This window comes from Marmota marmota, unplaced genomic scaffold, assembly GCF_001458135.2.
Source record: "Marmota marmota marmota unplaced genomic scaffold, marMar, whole genome shotgun sequence".
In the NCBI taxonomy this organism is placed as follows: domain Eukaryota; kingdom Metazoa; phylum Chordata; class Mammalia; order Rodentia; family Sciuridae; genus Marmota; species Marmota marmota.
The window spans coordinates 3,912,838-3,936,730 of NW_026000240.1; the positions used below are offsets into that span (position 1 = coordinate 3,912,838).

The 23,893-nt window shown below is 45.2% G+C and overlaps 1 protein-coding gene across 15 annotated transcripts in view; it reads right to left on the reverse strand.

Moving 5' to 3' along the window:
- Positions 1–23,893, reverse strand: part of Kalrn (kalirin RhoGEF kinase) — a 577,550-nt gene that overhangs the window by 120,311 nt on the left and 433,346 nt on the right. For all 15 annotated transcript variants that reach the window (XM_048794027.1, XM_048794031.1, XM_048794029.1 and 12 more), the window contains one exon: positions 18,133–18,379. In XM_048794027.1, coding sequence (XP_048649984.1) covers positions 18,133–18,379 — 247 coding nt within the window. The remainder of the gene's footprint in view (positions 1–18,132; positions 18,380–23,893) is intronic.

The following is a 23,893-nucleotide window of genomic DNA, read 5'->3' on the forward strand; positions in this document are numbered from 1 at the left end:
GGGGTGAGAGCGCAGCCGGAGAGAAACTTCAGCGCGGCGCTCGGGAGCTGGCTCCCGCGTTCCCGCCCTGCGGTCCTCTCCCGCACGCCGGCCAAGGCTCAGACTTACTGGGAGTCAGAGCCACCTTGGGGAGGAGGGGCGGGGCCCCAACAGCCGGCGGGGAGGAGGGCCTAAGGGGGGCGGAGTTCCAAGGTCCAGCTGTTTGCTGGAGACCAGGACAACAGTGGTTACTGGAGCCTTATGCAACGCTGCCTGTGGCTGTGAGTGCCCAGTAAGCGCTGGGAGCTGGTCCCACAGAGCTCCTGGCACAAAACAGGTACTCATGTGCAGCCTCCTCCTCTCAAAGGCTACCATAGTCAGCGCTGGCTTAATAATGCCCTTTCTCCCTAATAGATTAGTTCTTTCCTGCTCCTCACTTCCAATGTATTAAAAATACCTTTACCCAACGCTTTTCTTTTTCTTCTTGTTCTTTTTTTAAAGCTTTCAACTAATAATAATTATCATTATTATCATATAATAATGATAATTATTATTATATCAAATGATAATGCCTCATTTCTTCATTGGCTTCCAAGCCAGAATGATGGTGTGCAAAAGCATTCTGAGTTTGGCATCATAAAACCAAAGTTTAAAATTCAGTTTTGCCACCAACTAGCTGTTTGACCTTAGTCCAGTCACTTTACTTTTTGATCTTTATGTTCTTCATTAAAAAAAAATAGAAAAAATCCTTATGTTACAGGATTGCTAATAGCGTTTTAAAAGATATCCATGGCAGTACTGTTACACAGATGACATTTAATAGCTCCAGGTGAATGAACACCTATAGAGAATCTCCAAACATCTTACTTATCATAGAAGACTTCCATTCACCATCTCCCCACAACATGCCCTGGGAAGCTCTTGTTCCTCTACTTACATCTCTCTGCTTTTCTTCTTAAGTCTTTTTTGTGGTGCAAGCAGAGGCACAAACTTACTTTCTGTAAGTCCTCTGAAGCCAATCTGGACCTTTGCATGAGTCATTATCAGAGTCTCTCCCATTTCTTTGTGTCCAGTTTTAAGGAAATGGGTCTTCAGGAAGCATATAACACTCATAAAGAGGCCTTATTCATCAGAAAAAAGGGAACTTGTGAGAGAAATAAAAACTAAAAGTTTGATCACCTAATTCCCATCTGGATGAAAGACTGGCAAGGGTCAAAACTTTTAGAAGTTGCCAGCATTTGGGGCTTCCTTTCCCAGTGTGAACCATGATTAGATTTGGACCTATTTATGTGTTAAGGTGTCCACCACATGGTTAGGACACAGTAGATGCTTGGTAAATGATAGTGGCAGGACAGTGAGTGATAATAGCTAACATTGAGGGTAAGTGTCATAAGCCAAACAGTTTCCACAGTTCCACATTCTCCATGTAGTCATTCACTTATCCTGATAACAAAACCCTTATAAAGCAGGGTTCTCTTCCATAGTTGAGGAAAGTGAATGAATGACCTTATGATGAGGGTTTCATGGTTTAACTCTAAAGAGAAACTCCAAAAAGCTTCACCTCATAGTCCAGCAGAACCTAGAGTCAAAATCATACCTCTACTTTTCCTCCTATTACCTTTTTGATGGCTTGTCCCAGAGAGAGTTACAAAATCATCTCATTATCAAGCTGGAAACATGCCTTTGGGGTGCTTTTTAACACATGCAAAAACAGTAAAATGACAATTCCAATTGCTCAGGCTGCCTGCATTCAAGATTCATGATTCCCACACCATCCTGGCTATTGGTCAGTCTCATCTTGCCAGATTGAATTGCTGAAGGATGCTTGATCCTCACAGAGTTGCCCTGGGTTCCAGTTCTGATCCCTGGCAACAAGCACAATTGTTTGGTTCTCTTTTCCATGTCACCAAAGACAACAGATACACAGATTTGGAAGTCCAGAAAAAAAGCACCCTGTTACTTCAGCCCTTTTAAAAGTTAACTTATTTGCTTGTAATCTACGGCATGGGTGCTGTGGTCCCAGTCAATATCTCATCTTGAATGGACACTTTGGAGCATTCTTTAGTTTTATTTTTTAATTAATTTCTTAGGTTGAAATATAAAATTATTCATGTTTATGGTATACCATGTGATATTTCAACATAGAATATTCTGATAGGAATTTAACATGCTTCAAAATTGCTGGGTGAGCCAGGCATGTTGGTACAAACTGGTAATCCTAGTAACTTGGGAGGCTGAGGCTGGAGGATTATAAGTTCAAAGCCAACCTCAGCAATTTAGTGAGGCCCTAAACTTAGGGAGACCCTGTCTCAAAATACAAAATAAAAAGGGGTGGGGATATGGCTCAGTGGTTAAGTGCCCCTGGGTTCAATCCCCAGTCCCAAAACAAACCAAACAAATTGCTAGGTTAGGTGTTGGGAGTGTAGATCAGTAGTAGAATGCCTGCTTAGTTCATGGGAGGTCCTAAGTTCAATTATTTATTATAATAAATAAATACACAAATAAAATTGCTGAATGAATAATCAGTTCTTTTTAAAAGTCTTCCTTCAGACTTTTATGTTCAGATGACACTAGATCACTTTTCTGTCACAGTCCTTTTACAAAGGCTGATGGTATCATCTTATAGACACTGGTTTGAATGAGATATTTGAGGAAGACCCTGCTTTTACTTAAGAAATCAGAGTGCCAGGACGCTCTAGGGTGGGCCTATATATGCAAAATGGACCCATCAGCATGTTTACACTGGGCCTTATAACCCAAGAATCTATCCTCCTCTCAACATAAAGACATAAGAGCTTTAGGAATTTCTCCCTTCTTCAGTTGATATGGTCAGCACATTTTGGCTACGCTGGAGATTCATGCTGAGCATAGACACCAATAACCCAAGACTCCCACTGCCATCCTCACAGGCATCCCAGAATGAGACCAGCCAATGTCTGTGCCCCAGAAGGAACTCCTGAGCACCACTGGGCACCATGGGGACATGGGCTGTGGACCTTTGCTTTAATTCAGCAAATACTTATTGAGTGCCTTCTCTGTGAGGGGTTCTATTCAAGGTACTGGGTCTGCATTAGTGAACAAAACCAATTTTAGTCTCTTTGAAGTTAGCCCCTAGGATAGACTCACCAAGAATATGAAACAAAAGTGTTAAACGTCAGATATGTATGCAAATTTTAAGTTGAGGGATTCAAGAAAATAGTTGCCCAGATCCTCCAGCCTGAGTCTAGACATTTTAATGTCTTCAAGAGAATTTAGATAGACAACTGACTGGACTATTGGGAGATGGTGGAAACTGTGAGTAGGTGGGGCATGATTGGAGGAAGTAGGTAAGCAGGAGTATGCCCTTGGGACTAGATCTTGTCCTTGAATCCACCTCTCTCTCCTCCCCTCCCCTTCCTCCTCCTCTTCCTCCTCCTCCTCCTCCCTCTCCATCCCTCTCCCTCTCTCTCTCCATCCCCCTCCCTCCCTCCCCTGGCTGCCAGGAGCTGAGAAGTTTTTCTCTGTCATGACCTTTCACCATGGTGTTCTGCCTTACCTCAGGCCCAGAGCAACTACAGACTGAAATCTCTGATAAACCTTTCCTCTTCCAAGTTGTTTGTATCAGGTATTTTGGTCAAAGTGATGAAAAGCTAACCAGAAAAATGGTTTTTAAATATTGGTGCTAATGAGAATTGTTAGAGAGCTTTAAAAATTTCTAACCATTAGTGTTTGTTCAGGCTCCCAAAGATATTCCAGGGTGGAATGAAATTAGAAAACCATTAGTGCCTGAGTCTTCCCTCCCCGACAAACCCTGAGATTCAAATCGACTCTCAGCTGGGATCAGTGAGTTTAAGTTTTCCCAGGTGTTTTTAATTGGAGAACCACTGGTGTGGCATGGCCTATGGACATCTCCAGGAGTTGTTCTATAAAAGGTTTGTGCTTTTGAGTGTGCCTCAGAATCACTTGGAGAGTGAGTTAAAATACAGATTACTGAGCTTCATACCCAGAGTTTCTGATTTAGTAGGTCTGAGTGGGGCCTGAGAATCTGCATTTCCATAAGTTCCCAGGGAGGATGCTGGCATTGTTGGCTACAGGGACTACACTTTGAGAACCCCCCCATGGAGTGCATTTTCCCCTATTTGCCATCTAGACCTTCTTCTTTCTTGTAATAGCACCTTGATTTTCTTTGAAGAACCATCCTTCCTTCATTCCCAGACCATGTTTTTGGGTGTGGCTGACATCTTCCCCCTGCCCACCCCACACTCCAAGGATGAGCCCAAGACCTAGTCTTGCCTGTCAATCACAGGGATTGGATGAGATTTAGCACGTGACCAAGTTCATGCAAAGAGCAGAAACCTTAGCAAGAGCTACTGGGAAAGCAGCAATATCTTCCCACAAGATTTTGAAGTTGGTGAAATATTAGCCTAAAGCAGGTGGAGGCAATCTTGCTATACCCAAGCCATGCTGGAGAAGCTGCCTGGGATTGAAGCCAATGTACTTGATGAGAGAGAGAAATGAGAGAGATTTCTAGTGATATAACCTGAATAACTAGATGTACCTTTCCCCAAATGTTTATCTATCCCTGGACTTTCCATGGGTGGTGTGTGTGTGTGGGGGGAGTACATGCCTTTTTGTGTAACCCAATGGAATATCTCCCAATTTTGGGGTTTCAAATACTCAGCCACCAACTCCTAAAAGTCTAAAAGCCACTGAGCTGTGGCAATATCTTTAGATTGTTCTTAATTTCCAAAACAGGTGGCTGTTTGGAAACAGTCTTATTTTTGGCAGAGTGTGTCTCCAGTGGTGGCTGCAGCCTGTCCATTTACATGGATTGGGCTTTCTGCTTGCCTACAAGTCCATTTTTGGTCTCATTCCCATTTCCCACAACAATGAACACCAGGAATCCCTGGTCTCAGCCTGCAGATGTGCTGGATCAAGGATACCTCAATGTTGGGCCTGGCATTGGGCACTAGTGTGACTGCCTGTCCCCTACCCAGGTTAGCTACAAGCTTCAGTGACACTGGACCATGACCTCAGGCATCTGCCCCTTCCAGCAACAGACATATGCCCAACTTTTTTTCCTTCAGGCTTATTATCTTCAGATCTACAGAACAGAAGTTTTCTGGATCACGGCACTTCCACATTTTTTAGTGAGATTCCAGGCCAGAGACATAAGGAATAGCAACTTTGCCCAAACTCAGGCCTAGGATTCACGTGAGAACCTTCTTTCTGTGCCAAGTACACTATAGACCTTTTACAGAATATCCCCCGAGATGTCCACAGGCTCAGTAGAGTCTGTGAGGGTAGTTCCTGGTGAATATGGACCACAGACCCTGCCTGCCCCATCTGCACTCCAATTCCTCACTCAACTGCTTCTTCCACTCACATAGACTCTCTCCCCCACCACCCACTCCAGAGTTTGATTCAGATTCATATCTATAGTTTTTTAAAAAAAACTGTTCAGGGAGTTTCAACGTGAAGTCAGATCTGAGAACTTCAGGGCTCAAGGTCTCCCACTCTTCAGCAAGAGTCTCAGCTAAGTGTAGAGTTTAGGAAGCCCCTGAACACACACTTTTGTTTATTCAACTCTCATGATTGGTCCCTCAAGCCCATGGCATCAAGTGATTCTCCCTCAGCCTCTCAAGTAGCTGGAACTATAGGTGCACGCCATGGTGCTTGCATTCTGCCCGTGTCATGCTGTTCAGCAGCTAAGCGCATGTTCCCTGTGTAGATTTCAGACCTCTGATATGTTGGATTGTTGATACCAGGATAGTATGTATTTTTTCAAATAACCCAGTCCTGGCTTCCATTTGTGGGTGTGGCTTACAATCATGCAATTCTAGCCAAGTATTAATCATTTACTCAACAAGTAATTGGTGTTTGAACATCTACTACCTGAAGTCACTGAACTTAACTGTACAGGGACATTTATATGGGAAATACAAATTGGATAACATGTTCCCCAGGTAAAGGCAAAGAACAACAGGGTGAATTCTAAGAAAAGCAGTTGGCTTGGTTTTCTTTGGCAGATAAAAAAACTGAAGACAGACAAGTCCTTGACATAAGGTAAAGGTATCTTCTTTATGTGAAAAGAGGAACTGAGACAGTAATTACTGGTGACCAGAAGCCTGAGTTTAGACAGGGGAGGTGCAATGTGTGTGTTGATACTACATTTAGTTTGAACTCCAAATATATGTTTTCTTCAAAATTGTGGGACTTCTAGATGGGTAACTATTCCCAGGTGATATGTATTTTTTAATAGTAATGTCCATAGAAAAAGCCTGATTGTCACCATTATGCAATGTTATCTCTAATTATCTCTGCTTAGTAACCACTACACCATTGCTGGCCTCTTGGGTACCACCATCCATCTGGTGGGTAGCTCCTGGACTCACTGGTTAACCATCATTTAGGCCATCTGACATGATTTTAACCACAGGCCTATAAATGTGTTCCTCTGCACCTGCACTCCTGACCCCTGCCTGCCTCTTTCTAGCTGTTTCACTTATCTTCAAGAGAGTTAAGCCCCAGCTCATCCCATCAAACAGCCCCTTTTGTTCAGGAAGGAAGGATTGCTGATTGTCTTCTAGTCTGGACCAGGCCCAAGGTAGGGGGATCATCCAGGCAATACTGGGGAAGATTGTGGGATTACACCAAGGACCCAGTGTCTTCCTAGCATGGCCAATGTTCATGTTCTTCTGGGAGATAGGGAGATAGAGTTGCTAGTAGTAAGGACATGTTCTAGAGATCCATGCTGAGCCTCACTGCTGGCCTGAGCTCAGGAGGAGAGAGCTATTTATCAAAGTGAAAGATGGCTGCAGCTAGAGTTGCTAAAAACAACCCCCTCCAGGTCCTATCCACTTCCAAAAACACTTACTTGTAAGTAGGTCAAAGTGTTCCCAAAGGAGAGCAGTAAGAAGTGTCAGTCTATCACTTGGACTGAGTTTCAATTTAGGTGGGCTTGCAGTTGCCCAGTGTCCACCATAGGGGATGGCATTTTAATTCCAACTGTCAGTGCCACCTCCCCTCCCACAGGAGAAGGAGCAATTACAGCATCATGTGGCTTCGTTGGGTCCATTGAAGAGGTTATGGTGCATTAAATGGAGCGAATTTTGCCGTTCAGTTTATTGAAAATTTCCAGTGGAAGATACTGTTCTCCTATTTCTGAATTTTCAACCTTCCAAACAAATGAGAGATGCTTAGCTCATCTGTCTTCAAAGACTTCACAGGAAATGGGATTTTAAAGATGTCCTCAGTCAGAACTTCTAGCATCAAGACATTACTCCCTGTCCCCATCCTCAGACCCTCCTGCTAAGGCTTAGGCCAGTTTCCTCAACAGGTCTTAGGGAATGAACACAATGAGCCTGGTTCCTCACACAAGAACTCTGCAGGGGTCAGGCAGGCTGGTCAGGAGGATGCTAGGATGAGGCAGGCAGAAGAAGAGCCCCCAAGAGATGTCTACATCCTAATATTCAGAACCTGTCAATACAACACCTTCTACATGAAAGGACTTTGCAGGTGTGACTTAGTGAAGGACCTTAAGATGGGAGGATATTCAGGATTATCTGTGTGGGCACAGTGCAATCATGGGCACCCTTAAAAGCAGAGAACTTCCCTGATGAGGTCTGAGGGAGATGCGACTACTAGGGACAGGCAACACTGTTGGCTTTGAAGAAGGGGGAAGGAACCACAAGCCAAGGAATGCTGGGAGCCTCTAGAAGCTAGAAAGGGCAGGAAATGGTTTCTGCCCTAGAGCCTGTGGCGGAGGACATCACCTTGAGTTTAGCTTGTTAAAACTTGTTCTGGGATTGTAACTCACTGAACTGCAGGATAATGCTTTTGTTTGAAGTGATTAGGTTCACAGAAGTCTGTTACAGCAGCCTCAGGAATCTAACACATAGGGGTAGAGTTAGAACAGGTTCTAGGACAGGCCTTTGAAGCACTCAGAAGCCACAGGAAGGACTTTTGTCTGTGTGAGGTAGAGACCAGACACACTGGAAGGATGTGAGGTAAGGAGGATCTTTGGCCTGGGCCTTCTCCTTGTGCTGGGGGCCAGCAATGTAATGGCCTCTTTGCCCATCTGTGTACAAAGGCAGGCACCAACTTCCTGTGGCCTTGGGGCCATGTGGCAAGGAAGGTAAGTGGATACAATATCAGAATCAGAGTTTCTTGCTGTGGCTGGGGACCAAGATGGGAACATGAGGCAATGCAGGCCCCAAGAAAGGGGCAGGCTGCCCAGTGAGTGCTTAGTGGGCAGAGGGCTGGTCCTATACATGTCAGTAGTTGTAAATGGAAATACTTCCCACTCATGTTTGCATGTCTGGGTTAAGGTTGCAGTTTTAAGCCTACAAAGTGCAGGTGACACAGGAAGGCAGTGAGCAGGGTCCTGACTGCTCTGTCCTGCTCAGAAGCCTCAGAATCTCATTGCTGAGAGCTCCTCAAGCCAGGGTGTACAAGGGCTGCTCCTCAAGGTCTGAGGCCCTCCCATCCCTGAACTTCCCTGAGCAGAGAAGGTGGCCACCCAGACCACAGCCACATCTTCTTTCTCTCCCAAAGCCAGGTCAGTTCACATCATTCTTGGGTTCCTGTGTTCCTTTAGGAGGAAGATAGTTTCAGCTTAGTTAGCTCTAAGCAAGGGGAAATAGGAACACTCTGCTGTCTGGGGTGTCCTCACCTGTACTGACCACCTCTAGCTTTCCCTGGGAAAGCACCATCATAAGGGGTTTTCTGCTGTGGGACTAAATCCCACTGTGTCACTGCTGCTTTGAGCTCCACCCATTGGCAGGTGAGGCTTCAAGGAACAAGGATCCTTTTTTTTTTTTTTTTTTTTTTGTACCAGGGATCAAACCCAGGGGCATTTAACCTCTGAGCCACATCCCCAGCCCTTTTTATATTTTATTTAGAGACAGGGTCTCACTAAGTTGCTCAGGGCTTCGCTAAATTGCTGCAGCTGGCTTGAAACTCATGATCCTCCTACCTCAGCTTCCAGAGACTCTGGGATTACAGGCGTGGGCCACCATGCCCAGCTCACAAGGATCCTATTCAAAACATCATCCTATTCAAAACACCATCATCATGGAGATTTCCCAAATTTACAGTGGGTACCAGCAGGCAGGTACATACAGCTGCTGAAATTGACATATAGCATAAACTAAGTCACAGCAGGCCAACTACAAAGAGGAAAATACAGTATCTCTGCAGGAGGAGTCAGAGAAATCAGCTCTTTCTCTTGACAGGCTGAGACCTCCTGGTGCTCATTTCTGCTTGGAGGCAGCCTGGTTGAGGTGTGTGAAGAGAAGAATGTGGCCTGGGCTCATATGTTCCTCCCTGAGGCCTTGATTCCAAACTTTTTAATGTCCTAAGTAATATTAGATGGATGGTAGCCACAGGCAGGATGTCTCACCCAGAACACACAGCAAGGTAGGCCTGGGGCACAATTTCTAAATGTCATTGCTGCCTTATTAGAAAAAAAAAAGAAAAAGAAAGAAAAAAGAAAAAGAAAGAAAGAAAGAAAAAGAAAAAGAAAGAAAGAAAGAAAAAGAGAAAAGAAAAAAAAAGTGAATTGGAAGGCACTTGAGTCTCCCTCTTCCTGAAACCGTATTCTGGGAGGCTTCCCATCCCCTTGGTCGATAATTATAAAGCCATTTTTGGCCCATCCCAACAGACAAGCAAGTGGAGGCAAGTCAGTTAAAATGGACATAAGAAAAGCAGTTTTCACAAAATTTCCTTTGTTCTACTTTTCTTTGAATTGAAGAGTGACACCATCACATGCACCCTGACACTCAGTCTCAGCAAAGCCCTCCATCACATAGGTCGACCGTCACCAAGAGGGCATGGCCTGGATGTTACCTTCAATCACCAGAATTAACCAGCAAAGAAGGTCAGAGTGCCAGAGATGCAAGCAGGGGGAAACTTGGATTTTTAACTCAAATCTATCAGATATGATCTCAGAGCTCTGGATAGAAAGCAAAAGGGCGGGGCTGGGGTTGTGGTTCAGTGGTAGAGCATTTGTCTAGCACATCTGAGGCCCTGGGTTCGATCCTCAGCACCACACAAAAATAAATAAATAAAATAAACATATTAAAAGAATGCAAAAGGGCTAGAAGAGGGAAACAGACACCAGTTCTCAGGAAACCATGGAGCCAGATGGACCTGCTATGGGTCGACTGGGGAAAGAGTCCAGGGCAGACAGACCAGGAATAGAAGAAACTGAGGGAAGAGGAGGTGCAGACTGGAGACAACATTGGGGTCTCTGAAAACGTTATGCATGAAACCAGAAACAGAACCTTGACCCTTGTTCAGCCCTGGAGAGGATTCAGGCTGGAGATACCCTAGACTCAGATACAGGTAAACTGGGACCAAGGGCAGGCAAGGAAAGGAGCATTAACTGACTGCCTCTAGCATGGCATGTGGGCTGGGAGGTCAGCACTATTAAGCCATTTTATAGATTTCTAAGCATGTTGCCCAAGGTCATGAGCTAGGTAGTCGGTGGTGGAATCAGGACCCAGACTCAGGTACTCTACCCCAAGACTCTTAAGTTACTCTAAGAGTCTTCTCTCCATGGCCTGCTATGTACCATGGTAAAGCCTCATGACGCTTTTATTTATTTTTTTAATTCTAAAGATACCAGGCTGTACACATGCCAGTAAGACCAACCTTACAGTTTAAAAAGTACCTTTACTTAACATTGCCACCTTTGCACCTCCAAGTTACTCTGTGAGATGGTCGTTTTACCAGCTTCCCTTCACATAGGTGTGGAAACTAAGACCAAGAAGATGAAGTGACTTTTCATTCAAAACAAGTGGTTTCTCACTTCTCATCCTGTCTTCTTCTTGGCCTGTCTGACTACTTGAGGACCAGATCCTCCTTTGTTCCTACCAAGATTTATGAGTACCCTTCCAAGGAAAAGGCAGGCTGATTGGAACCTATTAGACTGAAACATTTGAGATTGCTGATAGTCAACCATTTTTTATTATAAAAATGGAAATTTCATGTGGTCCAACCTAATACATTGGACCTCACAATTAAGATATTTATGCTATACTTTAAATGCATTAAATACAGGATACTTAGGCTAATTTACATTAACAAAGGTTATTTTACCTGATGTGATAGAGGAAAGAACAAACCACACAGTTTTAGAATTGGGATGGGGTCCAAGAGGTAATTCAAGAAGACATGGATGAAAGAATAAAAATGCTATTTTAGAACAAATAACAATAGGAATGACTGTCAAGAATAACGAGAAAAAGCTAATCAGTACGTAGAGTGTCTCTGAGTAGAAGATATTCACCTCTAAGCCTTGTGCCCAGAGAGGACACCAGGTTAGGAGTCTGAGTGAGAGACTGGGGGTGTCCCATCCCCATAAGGGTGAGGATAGACTGTGGAAATTTCTAAATCAAGGAAGTTTAAAAGAACTATGAATGCACACAGCCAAATAATCATTTTAAATAAGTTGGGAGTGTTGAATTTAATTAACGTTCTTTGTTCTGTTCTAAAAACTAATTAAAAGATTTATGGAGAAATTGCTAGGCGCTTATACCTCAGGAAAAGAAGTATCTAACATTTTAAGAGCAAAATATATTACTTTGTTACAGATAAAGATTAGAAGGGGGGGCTGGGGCTGTAGCTCAGTGGTAGAACGCTCCCCTAGCATGTGCAAAGCCCTGGGTTCGATCCTCAGCACCACATAAAAATAAATAAATAAAGGTATTGTGTCCAACTGCAAATAAAAAATATTTTTTTTAAAAAAAAGATTATAAGGGGAGGGGGGGATGAGACAGTGAATTGGGGGTCTGGGAGGGGAGAATATAGGAGGGATGAGCAGGACATGTCCGGAGTTCAGTGCTAAACTATGAGGAATTTTCTAGCATCAAAAATGCACTAAAATTCAATGGGCTTCTTCTAGTAGTAATTTGTTCCAGGTCCCTGGGAGTGCTCAAGTCATGCTGGCTGACTCTCTATCAGGGACACTATAGGAGGGATTAGCTGTACTAAGGGAAAGTGTGAACCCAAACATCTTTCAGGTACTTTTTTAAAAAATATAACTTCATTTTATTTATTTATTTTTATGTGGTGCTGAGGATTGTACCCAGTGCCCCACACTTGCTAGGCAAGCACTCTACCACTGAGCCAAAACTCCAGCCCTCAGTTCTTTGATTCTAGGAGTCTAAGAGCCCAAAGGATCCAATTATCTGAATTGAAATTAAATGTAATCAAGAACCACTTATATTCCATTATAAAAAGAGAAAATTTCAATTCTAACCTTCTGTCACTCTGAAAAATGACTAGGAGCTCCTTTTAGACTGTCTGCCAACAGGTCTTCATGTATCTTTAAACACATTTCTTCAAAATGCCTCGCCACTATTTTTTATCACAAACATACAAGAATTCAGCAATGTTATTATGAGATAGAAGTGTGTAGGCTAGAGTAGAAACCTGTTCTTACCCTCATTCATCATACTCCCATGTATAATTTTGCTTCTGTGAGGAAGTGAGTTCAAAGTGGCTACATCTGCTCAATTACAGACACAAGCCTGCACAAATAAAGAGGGATTTTTGGACCAGCCAGCTATAGTTTGTAGCAAGTTCATTCATACCTGAAAGGAATTATTTGGGGAATCTTCAATTTTTAGCTTCTTATGGTGTCAGGCATCATGGAGTCAACTAAAAACCTGAGATTTGTTGTTTCTTACGCAGAATCACACTAAAAAGTATGTGACAGAACAGATTTTGGAGGGCTCTCCTGAGAGGCAGAGGAGGCTTTATTCCCTGGATTTGATACAGAGGGACAAGAAAGGCAAGGGGCCTGAACTTTCAGGCGTTTGGGCTCCTGGCAGAATAATGTGCAGGAAGCTCCCATCCTGCAGAAACTGCTGGACAGGCTGGACCAGCTCCAGGGCTTGGCTGGTTCTTATCAGAGCTGGACCAAGCTCAGCTGCTATCCAGAGTGCTGTGCAGAGTCGTTTTGCTTCAGCTACAGACAACAGGATCTTATTATGGGGCTGAGCACACACAGGACAGGATCTGTCTCTGATTGCTGCTCTTACTCCAAGAGAGAAGCACATGGGTCCAGAGGTGAGAGGGAGAGGGAGACAGTGGTGTGTGGTATTTGTAATGGGGTTAATGTTCTTCAAATTCTCATCCAGCCAGACTGGTTAATGCAGGGGAACCTTGTGAGATGGAGGATAAACTAAATGACTTGTCTGGAAGCCTTCAGACTTGGGAGGACATAGAACATGTCAAAAAGTGAGAATGGGAATACATAGCCTGCGTTCAAATCTAGGCCCACCACATGTAAGCTATGTGATTTGAGCAAGTCACCTAATCTCTCTAAGACTATATCCTTGTTTGTACAATAAGGACAACTAATTTATTAGTATTAAAGCATCAGCTCAGAATCCGGTCTGTAATAAGATTCAATAAATGCTAGATCTCTTGGTAAATTGACTACAAACTTAATCTAAGTTGAATAATCACAGACTGGCTCTTCACCCCCAAGCTTTCTCCACTGTTCTAAACTGCCTTCCACAGCCTGAGTGAACTTTCCTCTGGCTAGAGAGGCAATTACAGCAGAAATCATCAGGAAAGCCCAAGCCTAAGTATGCCCCCACGACGCCATGCCACTGTCCCTCTGTTAAGGAGCATCTGCTTCTAGGGCTCACCGTGAAAGCTCTGACCTGGGTTTCACTAAGCAAAGAGGCATTTCTTTCCAATTCCCAGATGCCCAGCCCAAGCCAGGAATAAAGTGCACAGAAAAAAAAAAGACCCACAGATGTCCTATTCAACCAGACTGGTGTTTGGAGTCTGGGGTAGAGGGATTTGGAACCAACTTTTTCTTTTCCTTTTTACTATTTTTACCATTTTTAAGTGTGCGGTTCTGTGGCGTTAAGTACATTTACTTTGTTGTGCAATCATTAACACCATCCCTCTCCAGATCATTTTTCATCTTGCAAAACTGAAACTCTGTACCCATGAAACAATAACTCTCTATTCTCTCCTCCCAGCCCTTGGCAACCACCATTCCACTTCCTGCCTCTGTAAAGTTGACTATTCAAGGTATCTTACATAAGTGGAACAATACTTTGTATTTTGTGTCTTTTTGTGACTGGTTTATTTCACTTAGCACAACATCCTCAAGGTTTGTCTGTGATATAGTCTGTGTCAAATATTCCTTCCTTTCTAAGGCTCAATAATATTCTGTCGTAAATATACACCACACTTTGCTTCTCTATTCATTTGTCCATGGACACTTCAGTTGCTTCTGCCTTATAGCTATTGTGAATAATGAATAATGCTGCTATGAAAATGGGTGTATAGATATCAGTTTGTGTGCCTACTTTCAAATCTTTTGGATGTATACCCACAAGTGGGTTTGTTGGACCATATCATAATTCTATTTTTGATTTTTTGAGGACCTCACACTATTTTCCATGGCAGTTGTACCATTTTATAGCCCCACTATCAATGCACAACTAATTCAATTTCTCCACATCCTTTCCAACACTTGTTATTCCCCCCGCATGTATGTGTGTGTGTGTGTGTGTGTGTGTTGTGTGAAGTAAATAATAGCCATCCTAATGGGTGTGAAGTGATATCTCAGGGAGGTTTTGATTTGCATTTCCCTGGTGACCAGTGATGCTGAGTGTCTTTTCATGTGCTTATCAGCCATTTATCCATCTTCTTTGGAGAAAAGTCTATTCAAGTCCTTGGCTCATTTTAGAATCCAGTTGTTTGTATTTTTGTTGTTGAGTTGCAGGAGTTCTTTATATAATCTAAATATTAGGCCTTAACCCCCTCCTGCACATCTTTAAGTAGCTCTTAAGTCTGACAGGTAGGGGTGCTGAACCCATAAAGCAGTGGTTCTCAACCCTCACAGAATATCAGAATTAATAAGAACCTTAAAAAACACTGATACCCAGACTCTGAGTTGTTCTGGGGTGGGATGTAAGTGTTTTAAAAATCTCCTACAGGTGGATCTAAGAGGCATCTGGAATTGAAAACCTCTGCAAAGTCTTTTGTTGCTTGGGAGGTGCTGCCCACCACCACTAGCTGCTGAGAAAGTGAGAGGGGATCATGAAAAGGGGTGGCTAGATCCCAGAGGGCCCAACTCCACAGAGAAGCCCTGAGATGTCAGGCTGGCAGGAAAGCAATAGGAAGGGCAGGTCCCATCCCAACTTTGCCACCTAGCACTGCTCTTTCTCACCAACCCCATCATGAGTCATGCTGTAGATGTACCAGGAGGAAACAATCCACCACTTCCCCAGAGAAGGTGCAGGAGAGAATGAACCCTGCAGCCCTACTGTAGCTACCGGGAAGCCCAGCGAGTGGAGTGGGCATTGAGTGTGGGCGAGGAGGTCAAGTCCTGGTCTGCTGCTGCTCTGGCACCAATACTTCCTTTGGCTTATTGCCTTCCTGTGCCCCGAAGTCTCCTTGGAAGAGACTGAGCTAGTGCAGTGGTCAAAACCCATAGTGTACCTTAGATTCACCTACAGAGCATTAAAAAAAACACAAAAAAACAAAAACCCTGCCTCCCCCACCCCCGTCCTCACCCTGGTGATTCTGAGTCTAGTTGTTCTAGGTGTGGCCTTAGGGTGACAGTTGGAAAGCTCCTCTGTGAATCTATTATGCAGTCAGGGGTGAGGACTGCCATCCAGTGCTTCTCCAAGTTCCCTCCCTGGTGCTAACATTTTTGTGGTCCTGGTGCACCACTTCTGGCCTGAGCACTCACACAGCACTCAGCATATCCCAGATGTCCCCTGCTTTGCACAGCCCGTGTGACAGACATGGAGTGTTGACTTGGCACTCATTGTGAGGCTGAGGGGACCAATTCCTCCTAGGGATTGAGAAAGAAATTGATTCTGACCTCCACAACCCCAGAAGAACCCTGATCCTACAACCTCCAGAAGAACCCTGCATTCTGCATCACTTAAAAGGTAGAGGGTCCAATGGAGATAGTCATCACAGGGAAGAAAAGGCCAGTTTGTCCGTAGGCAGCCAGCTGGAATACAAGCAGGAACAGCTGATGGAGTCTCAGCTACTTTCAAACAAGGTCTTATTAAGGGCACAAAGGATGCTCCATGCAGAATAGAGATTTTGGCCCTGAGGAAGGCACTCCTCATTCTGAGCCTACATGGGTAAATTGATAGTGAGAGCTCACAGGTTGCCCCTGAAGGCCCAGTCTAATCAGTCTGTGCTTGGGGAGAGAGGAACCAACTTGCAAAGAATAAGAGCCAACAGCATGGAGACAGGCACTGGTAGTGCCTTTAGGAAGACCTGCTGACTGGTTGAGCTAGCTGGAAAATTCTATGACAGCCTGCTTTTCTTCTTTCTCTCTTGCCTCTCATTTCCATCCCATATTCTCAGCTCCCATATTTAGTTAATCATCCTCTTAACCTATCCAGTAGTAGAGAGGACTTCATCTCTGCAGATTTCTTACCCTAAATGCCTCCACTACCCATCTCTGGGTCACAGCTACTGTCCCTACATGTAGTGGGGCCAGCCGGGAGGGGATGCACATCATACCTAGCCCCGGGATAGGGAGGGTGGGCTAGGTCAGGAAGTTCCAAAGTACTCTCAATGAAAACAACTCACACCTGGGGATCTATGGGAACTTAGCCTTTCCCAGCCTCTTTGTCCTTGGTTTTGAGTCTGTAGATGGGGTCTCTCAACTTGCGGGAGTTTGTAGTTATTCTGGTAAATAATCTATGACAAATGATATAACAACTTATGTCAGCTAATGTGCATTAAGTGCCAGGCAGTGTCATGTTATTTATTGAATACTTCATTTCTCCCCCACAACAATCTGCCCTCTGTGAGTCCCACTTTCTCCTGGCTGGACTCCAGATGGAACTGAATTCCTGAGTTTCCTGATTTTCCTCTTCCCAGGTATGAGATGTTCTCTAATAGCCTACTTCAAAGGACTGAGGATAAGCATCTGCAATTACAAACTCCTGACAACTTCCTGACATCCCTTCCTTTGGCTCCAGAGGACAGGGAGAAAGCAGATGGTGGCTGAACTAGGGGAGGGTCTCAGGAGTGTGTTGGGAATTAGGGAGGAGGTTTTATTTTAGTTTGCATTTTTCTTCTGGTGGAAAACACCAAGGAGGCTGGAAGGGATAACGGGGCAGCCTGCCACTGCCATCTAGCGGAGAGAGGGAGGAAGTCAGGCTTTGGAGAGACCGGAATGTTTCCAGACATTTAATCAGCTTATACTAACTATCAGAGAGCTTTCAGGGGGTCTCCAGGGTCTCAAGATATTTAGTCTTTTCCCATAAACAGCACAGGTCTTCATAGAAGATATCCCAGATGCTGATGACGGTGACAGTTTAAAAAATTGACTCAAAACTAAGGCCAAACTGCATAGTTCTCTGCACCTCAGTTTCCATAATGTAAAATGCACAAGCTGGAGGCCCTGATGACTCTGACCTTGGAAGCTGGTGTCCTTGGACTTGACTGTGCATCAGAGTCATGTGTGAGTTGGGCTGGTTAAACCCTCAGCAGGTATAGAGCTAGGCCTGGGCATTTGCTTTGCTAACCAGTTCCCAGGGCAGGGCCAGCCTTGGAGAACCACAGTTCTAAGTAGTTTAATCTCCTTGGTATGAGAAAAAGTGAATAAACGAGCACACGGAGGGAACAAACACAGAGCACACATAAAATAGGAGCTATGGCCCGAATAATGGATTCATCAAAGGTAGCCAATGAGTGTTGGGCTTCAAAGCCTAGCAGAGCCAGGGGAGGGTCAAGACCCACTCTGCTGTGGTTGGTTTCTGGGTTTGCTTGATTCTCTGTGTCAGGGCAAGTACTTGGGGGGTCAGAGAGCCAGCAGTTGCCATGGTAGGAGAGTGGAACAGCAGAGAAGGGAGGAGTCTGGGTCATGCTTGACCACAGGGAGAAGAGGGCTTTCCCAAATGCCCTGTGATACAGTGGGAAAGCTGGGAGAGATCATGGAGGCCACCTACTTCAACCTTGCTCTTGAAGATAAGATGAATTCAGAAGGTTACACAACTTTCCCAAAGTCACAGAGCCACCAGTAGCTCTTTCTCTTCAAACTCCCAACCCACTCCCTCCACTACCAGCTCCCAGAGAAGTCCCACACAAAGTAAGTTCACAAGACAGGTCAGTTCCCTGGTGCTCTCCATGGTCCATGCTACCCTCCCCCTCAGTTCTCCCTACCTTTCACCAATGGGAAGAAGCAGTCCATCTCCACGCTGCTTCGGGAATGGGAGATGCATAGGGCGCTGCTGGGGACCAGGCCCTCCTGAGGGGGACTCCGTTCTGTGGTGCGGACCAGACACCAGCCGGGCCGCTCACTGGGCCGCTCCAACAGCTCCACCGTCTGTCCCACCTGGATGGTCAGCTCGCTGCTGTGGCCTGCGCTGAAGTCCTGGAGGACCACGGTCAGCTCACACCCGCCAGAGAGCTTCAGCGATGGTGGTGATAGGTGAGAAGTGAGGGTGTGGGGGACGGAGGAGGAAATGTGGGAGAAGGTGGGCGAGAGCGGAGGAAGGAGGAATGGGAGGAATGAGAAGGGGAAAGATGGGATTCAGGGTGGAGAAAAGGCAGAAGATAGAAAAAAAAAAAAGAATTGGGAATAGGAGAGAAAACAGGGGGGAGAAAAGGCAATTAGCAGTGTGTCATCAGTCATTCATAAGTTCCAGCTGTAGCCAGTCTGGAGCCTGCCAGGAACCAGGGCTTCATTCTAAGTCTTTCTTGCTTCCTTAGCGTTCTTTCCATGACTCCTTTGCCAAACTTCCAGCCAATTGTGCTTCCAGCCCTTTCCTGTATGTCGCTTTCCTCCTTCTAAGGGGTCCACCCCATGCCCCTCTCCTGCCCCCACTGCCACCTCTCAGATTGCAACTGTGCTGCATGGGTTTCTAACTCACTTGCTATTCTAGTGGGAATAACAGAAGAGTCGAGTTCCCTTCCTTCTAACCCCTGTGACATCCCCCATTCCCATCCCTCACTGGAGGCATTAGCCTAAAATAGGGGCTTCTGGTGCCCAAAAGAGAACAGGCCATCAACTTGGTCACTGTGGGGCAGGGAAGAGGAGGGGCGGATCTCTTTTAGGAACCTATGCCTTCCCTGGTACTGGGCTCAGCCTTTCCTAGGCCTGCATGTGCACTGATCCTGGGACAGCGCCAAGAACAGGTGCAGCAACCCTGAAGGCAGGAACAAACCCTACTAGCTAGGCACTGAGACTGCTCACTTTTCCCTTGGTGGTGTGACTACCCCTTCCCTCTGGCCTCCATCTCCTGAGAACCCATTTGGTTATCAATGTAGCTCATAGAACCAAGCACAGGGTGCCTGCTTAGAGTACTAAGTACTTAGAGTCTTAAGTACTAAGAGCTGCTGCACTTAGAGTAGAGTGACAGGAAGGGAAGGAATGAGGAGGCCGAGACCCAGTTTTCTGGCCTCTTATTCTCTAAGGTTTATCCCCAAACAGTGGTGCAAAGGGAAAGTCCACACCAGATCATCTCCAAGGACTTTAGCCTGTGCACCTCTGATTAAAGCCTTCAGGGTGAAACCATCTGCACCAGCAGCCATGCTAATGAGTCCTGATGTGTTGGGTTAGCAGTTCACATGCACTCTGAGAGAGGAAGATCTGCCAAGTGGTAGGCCCAGGGAACATCACAGTGAGCAGGGCATCAGCGGCCCCACAATGAGCAAAAGCTCAGCATTCAGGGATTGTGAGAAATTTCCACTAAAGGGACTTGACTGTCACAGTGGGCCTGAAAAGGTTAAAATGAGGCTGGGCATACCTGACCAGCATACACATGAGACGGCTGGCAGTATGCAGCCCCACCAGCCACAGAGCAGGATGTCTGTGCTGAACACATCTCATGGACGGGCATGGTACTGCCACCAGGATAGTTCAGGAAGGGAATCTGTATGACAGAAGGTGGAAGCCGGAAGACACAGAAGAAGAGGAAAACATGCTGTTGGCTCCTTCACTCCATTTAACTTCCCTGGTCCTATTACATAAATGCACAGCCCCCACTCTCCAGCACCATGGTTCTCCTAGTCCCGTCTTCCCCAAGACATCTTTCAGTGCAGATTATTATGGGATGGTAATAGCTCATATATGTAGACAGCTTTACAGTTAGTAAAGTCCCTACCCCAACCAGGTAATGTGATCATTGCCATCCCACATGGCAGTAGATATCAATTCAGAAATATCCAGATCAGGGGAGTTATATACAAATTGCCTTGGGAATTATAAAATGCAGATTTCCTAGCTGCTCCTCCCTTATGTCAGCCCCAACTTCAGATTATGATGCAACAGGCCAGAGTTAGGGCCCAGGGAGGTCTATTTTTAATAAGAACATTTGCTGTGATTCTGGAAAGGGGTTCTCCAGGACATTGGGAAACATTGGCTAGATGGTTTTCCCACAGTTGCCCTGCCAGACTTGACCATGAATCCCATGCTCCTTAAACCACACAACATTAAGCAAGGTCTGTCCTTATTTTTGGGTGTGTTTGATGGAGGGGGTGGGAGGCAGTGGCCTAAGCTCCTGGTCCTTGGTGTGGCCTACAGCATGTCTCTTCAACTCTCTGGATTGCAACCTCTCTAAGAAACACATCGTATTATTTTGATGGTATACACCACATGTGAACATACATTTCACTGAAACATAAGTTTCACCCTGATAGTCTATTTCATTGTTTTTCTCAGTCGATGATGACACCCCACTAAATAGATTCCATCTCCTACTAATGTACTTATAGAATACTGGCCTAGATGACCAGGAAAGTTCCTTCCAACCTGAAGGGTTTCTTTTTTATTTTTATTTTTATTTTTTTTTTGGTACCAGAGATTGAACCTAGGGGTGCTTAACCACTGAACTACATCCCCAGCCGTTTTTATTTTTCATTTTGAGATAGGGTCTTGCTAATTTGCTTAGGGCCTTGTTAAGTTGCTGAGGCTGGCTTTGAACTCTTGATTCTCCTGCTTCAGCCTCGCCAGCTGCTGGGATTACAGACATGAGCCATGTGCCGGGCTACCTGAAGGGTTTCTATTGCTGAGCTTCAACACCCTCTTAGAGCTTTTCCTCTGTGTCAATACCAGGTAGTTCCCATTATTTCCTGAGGCTGGGCATACCTGACCAGCATATACATGCCTTTCAGGGCAACCTGGTTGCAGCCAGGAATGGGTATAGCCCTTTCAGCATATTGCTGAGCAGAGCAGAGGGTACCTGAGGCTCTGGTTTCAAACTTCCCAGTGCATTATCTAGATAGGATATGAATCCTAGAGTTCATAGGCCTATGAACCCTGGAGTAAGTTGCAACCAGCCCCATGGGCAGGCTGAGAGGAGAGGGATGTAACTTGTAGGGGAGGGAATAGGAGAGGCTTTGTGTCTACAATTCAAGATCCAGTACCTGCAGAGAAGCACCACTAGATGGTGGTGTTTACCTCTTATAAATCGCCCAGACCACTAAGATGCAGGAAGGAGTGGATAGAGGATCAGTGGGCAATTTCTTTGGAGCACACACCTGATAGTTAACCATGTGCAATCTGTAAAGCCATCCAAGAAAATAATTATGGTTAAAGTACAGGATAAATGTCCTGGTGCAGCTCACTTCACCTTTTGGCTTGGTCAAAAAGATTTACTAAGGCAGGTCTCCACCCCATGGTGCAAAGGGAATTCCAGAGGGGCAGCCAAGGGTCAGGGTATGAAAAATGGTGAGATGGTGTCAGGCTGGGCTGGCCCTGAAACAGACCCTCCTCATCTTCTGCCCAGAGTAACAAGAAGGCTTTAGGGTGCCCAGGGGATCCTGGGCTCACACTTGAGAAGCCCTGCTCAGGAATCCAGGACTGGAATCCTATGGAAAGTTTCAAGAGGCTGACCAGCAGGGTAGAGGTCAAGAGTAGGGAGGTCAAATGCTCTTGGCACACTTATGAGACTTTCACTAGCAGTCCTTAAATGTGATTTATCTGTGTTTTGTGTTTTAGGTCTTCTCCTTCACTGTGGACTCACACCTAATGAAAGTTAGTTACACGGAGCAAACCCCTCATTAACCAATAAGACCCAATTCCTCACACACACTCAGCCATCATTTCTTAGAATTGCTCATTTTCATTTTTTTCTTTCTGATGGCCCTGGTCTTCCATGTCTTTCAGCAAGTCACCCTTTCCACAACCCTATGGACGTTATTTTCTTTGCTTCTTTCATCCATTTCAAAAGGACTAGTGAATGCCTGTCCACTCCCCTGGGTCTCTGCCTTGCCACCTTAGTCCCCAGTCCATGGCGACGGCACATTCTGAAAGCTCCCCTTCGTGTCCAGCAGCTGTCTCTGGTCCCAGAAGTTTGAATCAATTTTATGTTGATGTTGTAGAAAACAGTGCCAATGGCACCTCTGGTCCTAATTCTTCTCTTCCCCACAGCCTCTTAACCATTACTTTAAGGCTTTTCCTTGGTAAGTGCTTAGATTTTTATTCTCTAGTTCTTGGCATATTTGTTTTCTAATTCTCTCTTTTAGGCCCTGCAGAAGGTTCCTCACATTTGGTTCATGTTCCAACATTTCCTATTCAGAGAGATGGCCCCTTTGTGTTTCCTGACTTTTCTTCTTGGCAGAGCGTTCCTTCCGAAGTTACCCACAGGGCCTGATGCAATGCACAGCTCACCTCTGGCGGGTTTTCCCCTCTTGACGTATTAACCACTGGCGCATAGACAGGAGCTGTGAAGCCCTTGCTTCTCTCGACTTCCCTGCTTGGTTTGTCTTTTGATCACTTGATCCCTCTGGGGTAGAACCCTTCCCAGACCAGCCCACAAGGCCCCCTGATCCCAACCTGCTCTACCTCTCCCCACATCCTGACTTACACACCAACAGTTATTTTAAATTGTCAATTCCTTGGACATCCACATAGTCTAGAGTACACACATCCTCCTCCCTCACAGGTCTCCCCTCCCACTTCCCTGATGTGTCTTTCCTTTCCTCCCCCACCCATTCTTTCCTTATCAAGTTCATCATTTCAAAGAGCCTCTGACCCCCTCTTTGCATGCTTTAGCTACATGCCCTTCCTCTGGCTGTCTGTGGTTGTCTGCCCATAAATATTGATTGCATGGGGTTCGACCTCCCTCTGTGACTTGTAGATTTCACCGTGTGTAAAATCTATCTTCCCCGGTAGATTTTACACACAGGCAACTTGCATACTGTCCCCACTCCTCATTGAGCTGTTATACTCATCTTAAAAAAAATGACAAGCCAGCACTCAACCTCTCATCTTCCTTCACATATTCTCAAGAGAAAAGAAGTGCTCCTGAGAAGACTCTTTCTATCCACCTAGAAGTAAAATTTCTGCTTTTCTTCTCTTAAATTAGTGAGTTTCTAATTTAAGATCACCAGTGGGTTGCCTTTTTTCTTTTCTTTTTCCTTTTATTTTTGCTCCTTCATGAAGGGAGCTATGACTCCCTGGTCCCCAGGAAGCCCTATCACACCCTGCCCTCAGGTGGTATATATTTTTACCATCTATTATGGATGCTACATTTTCTTCTCCTCCTTCTCCTTCTCCTTCTCCTAGGTGTTAGAGATTGAGCCTAGGACCTCACACATACTAAGCAAGCACTCCACCACTGAGCTACATCCCCAGCCTTTTTATTTTATTTTTGAGACAGGGTCTTACTAAATTGCTGAAGATCTCACTAAGTGTCTAAGGCCAAACTCAAACTTGTGATCTTCCTGAGTAGCTGGAATCACAGCTTGCCTGGAATGCATGAGGACCTGGGTTTTATCCCCAGCACTGGAAAGAAGTGGGGAAAAAGAAAGCTGAGCAGAGAAAAATGTCTGTGTCACTCCCAGGAAGGGGATCCAAACAGGGACTCAGAGAGTGTAGGGAATGAGAGAAGATTTCAGAAGTGCTGTATGAGGTCAGAGAAGAACCAGAAACACACACTTGACTTCATGCTGACATTCCGTGCTATCAGCTCAAATCCCA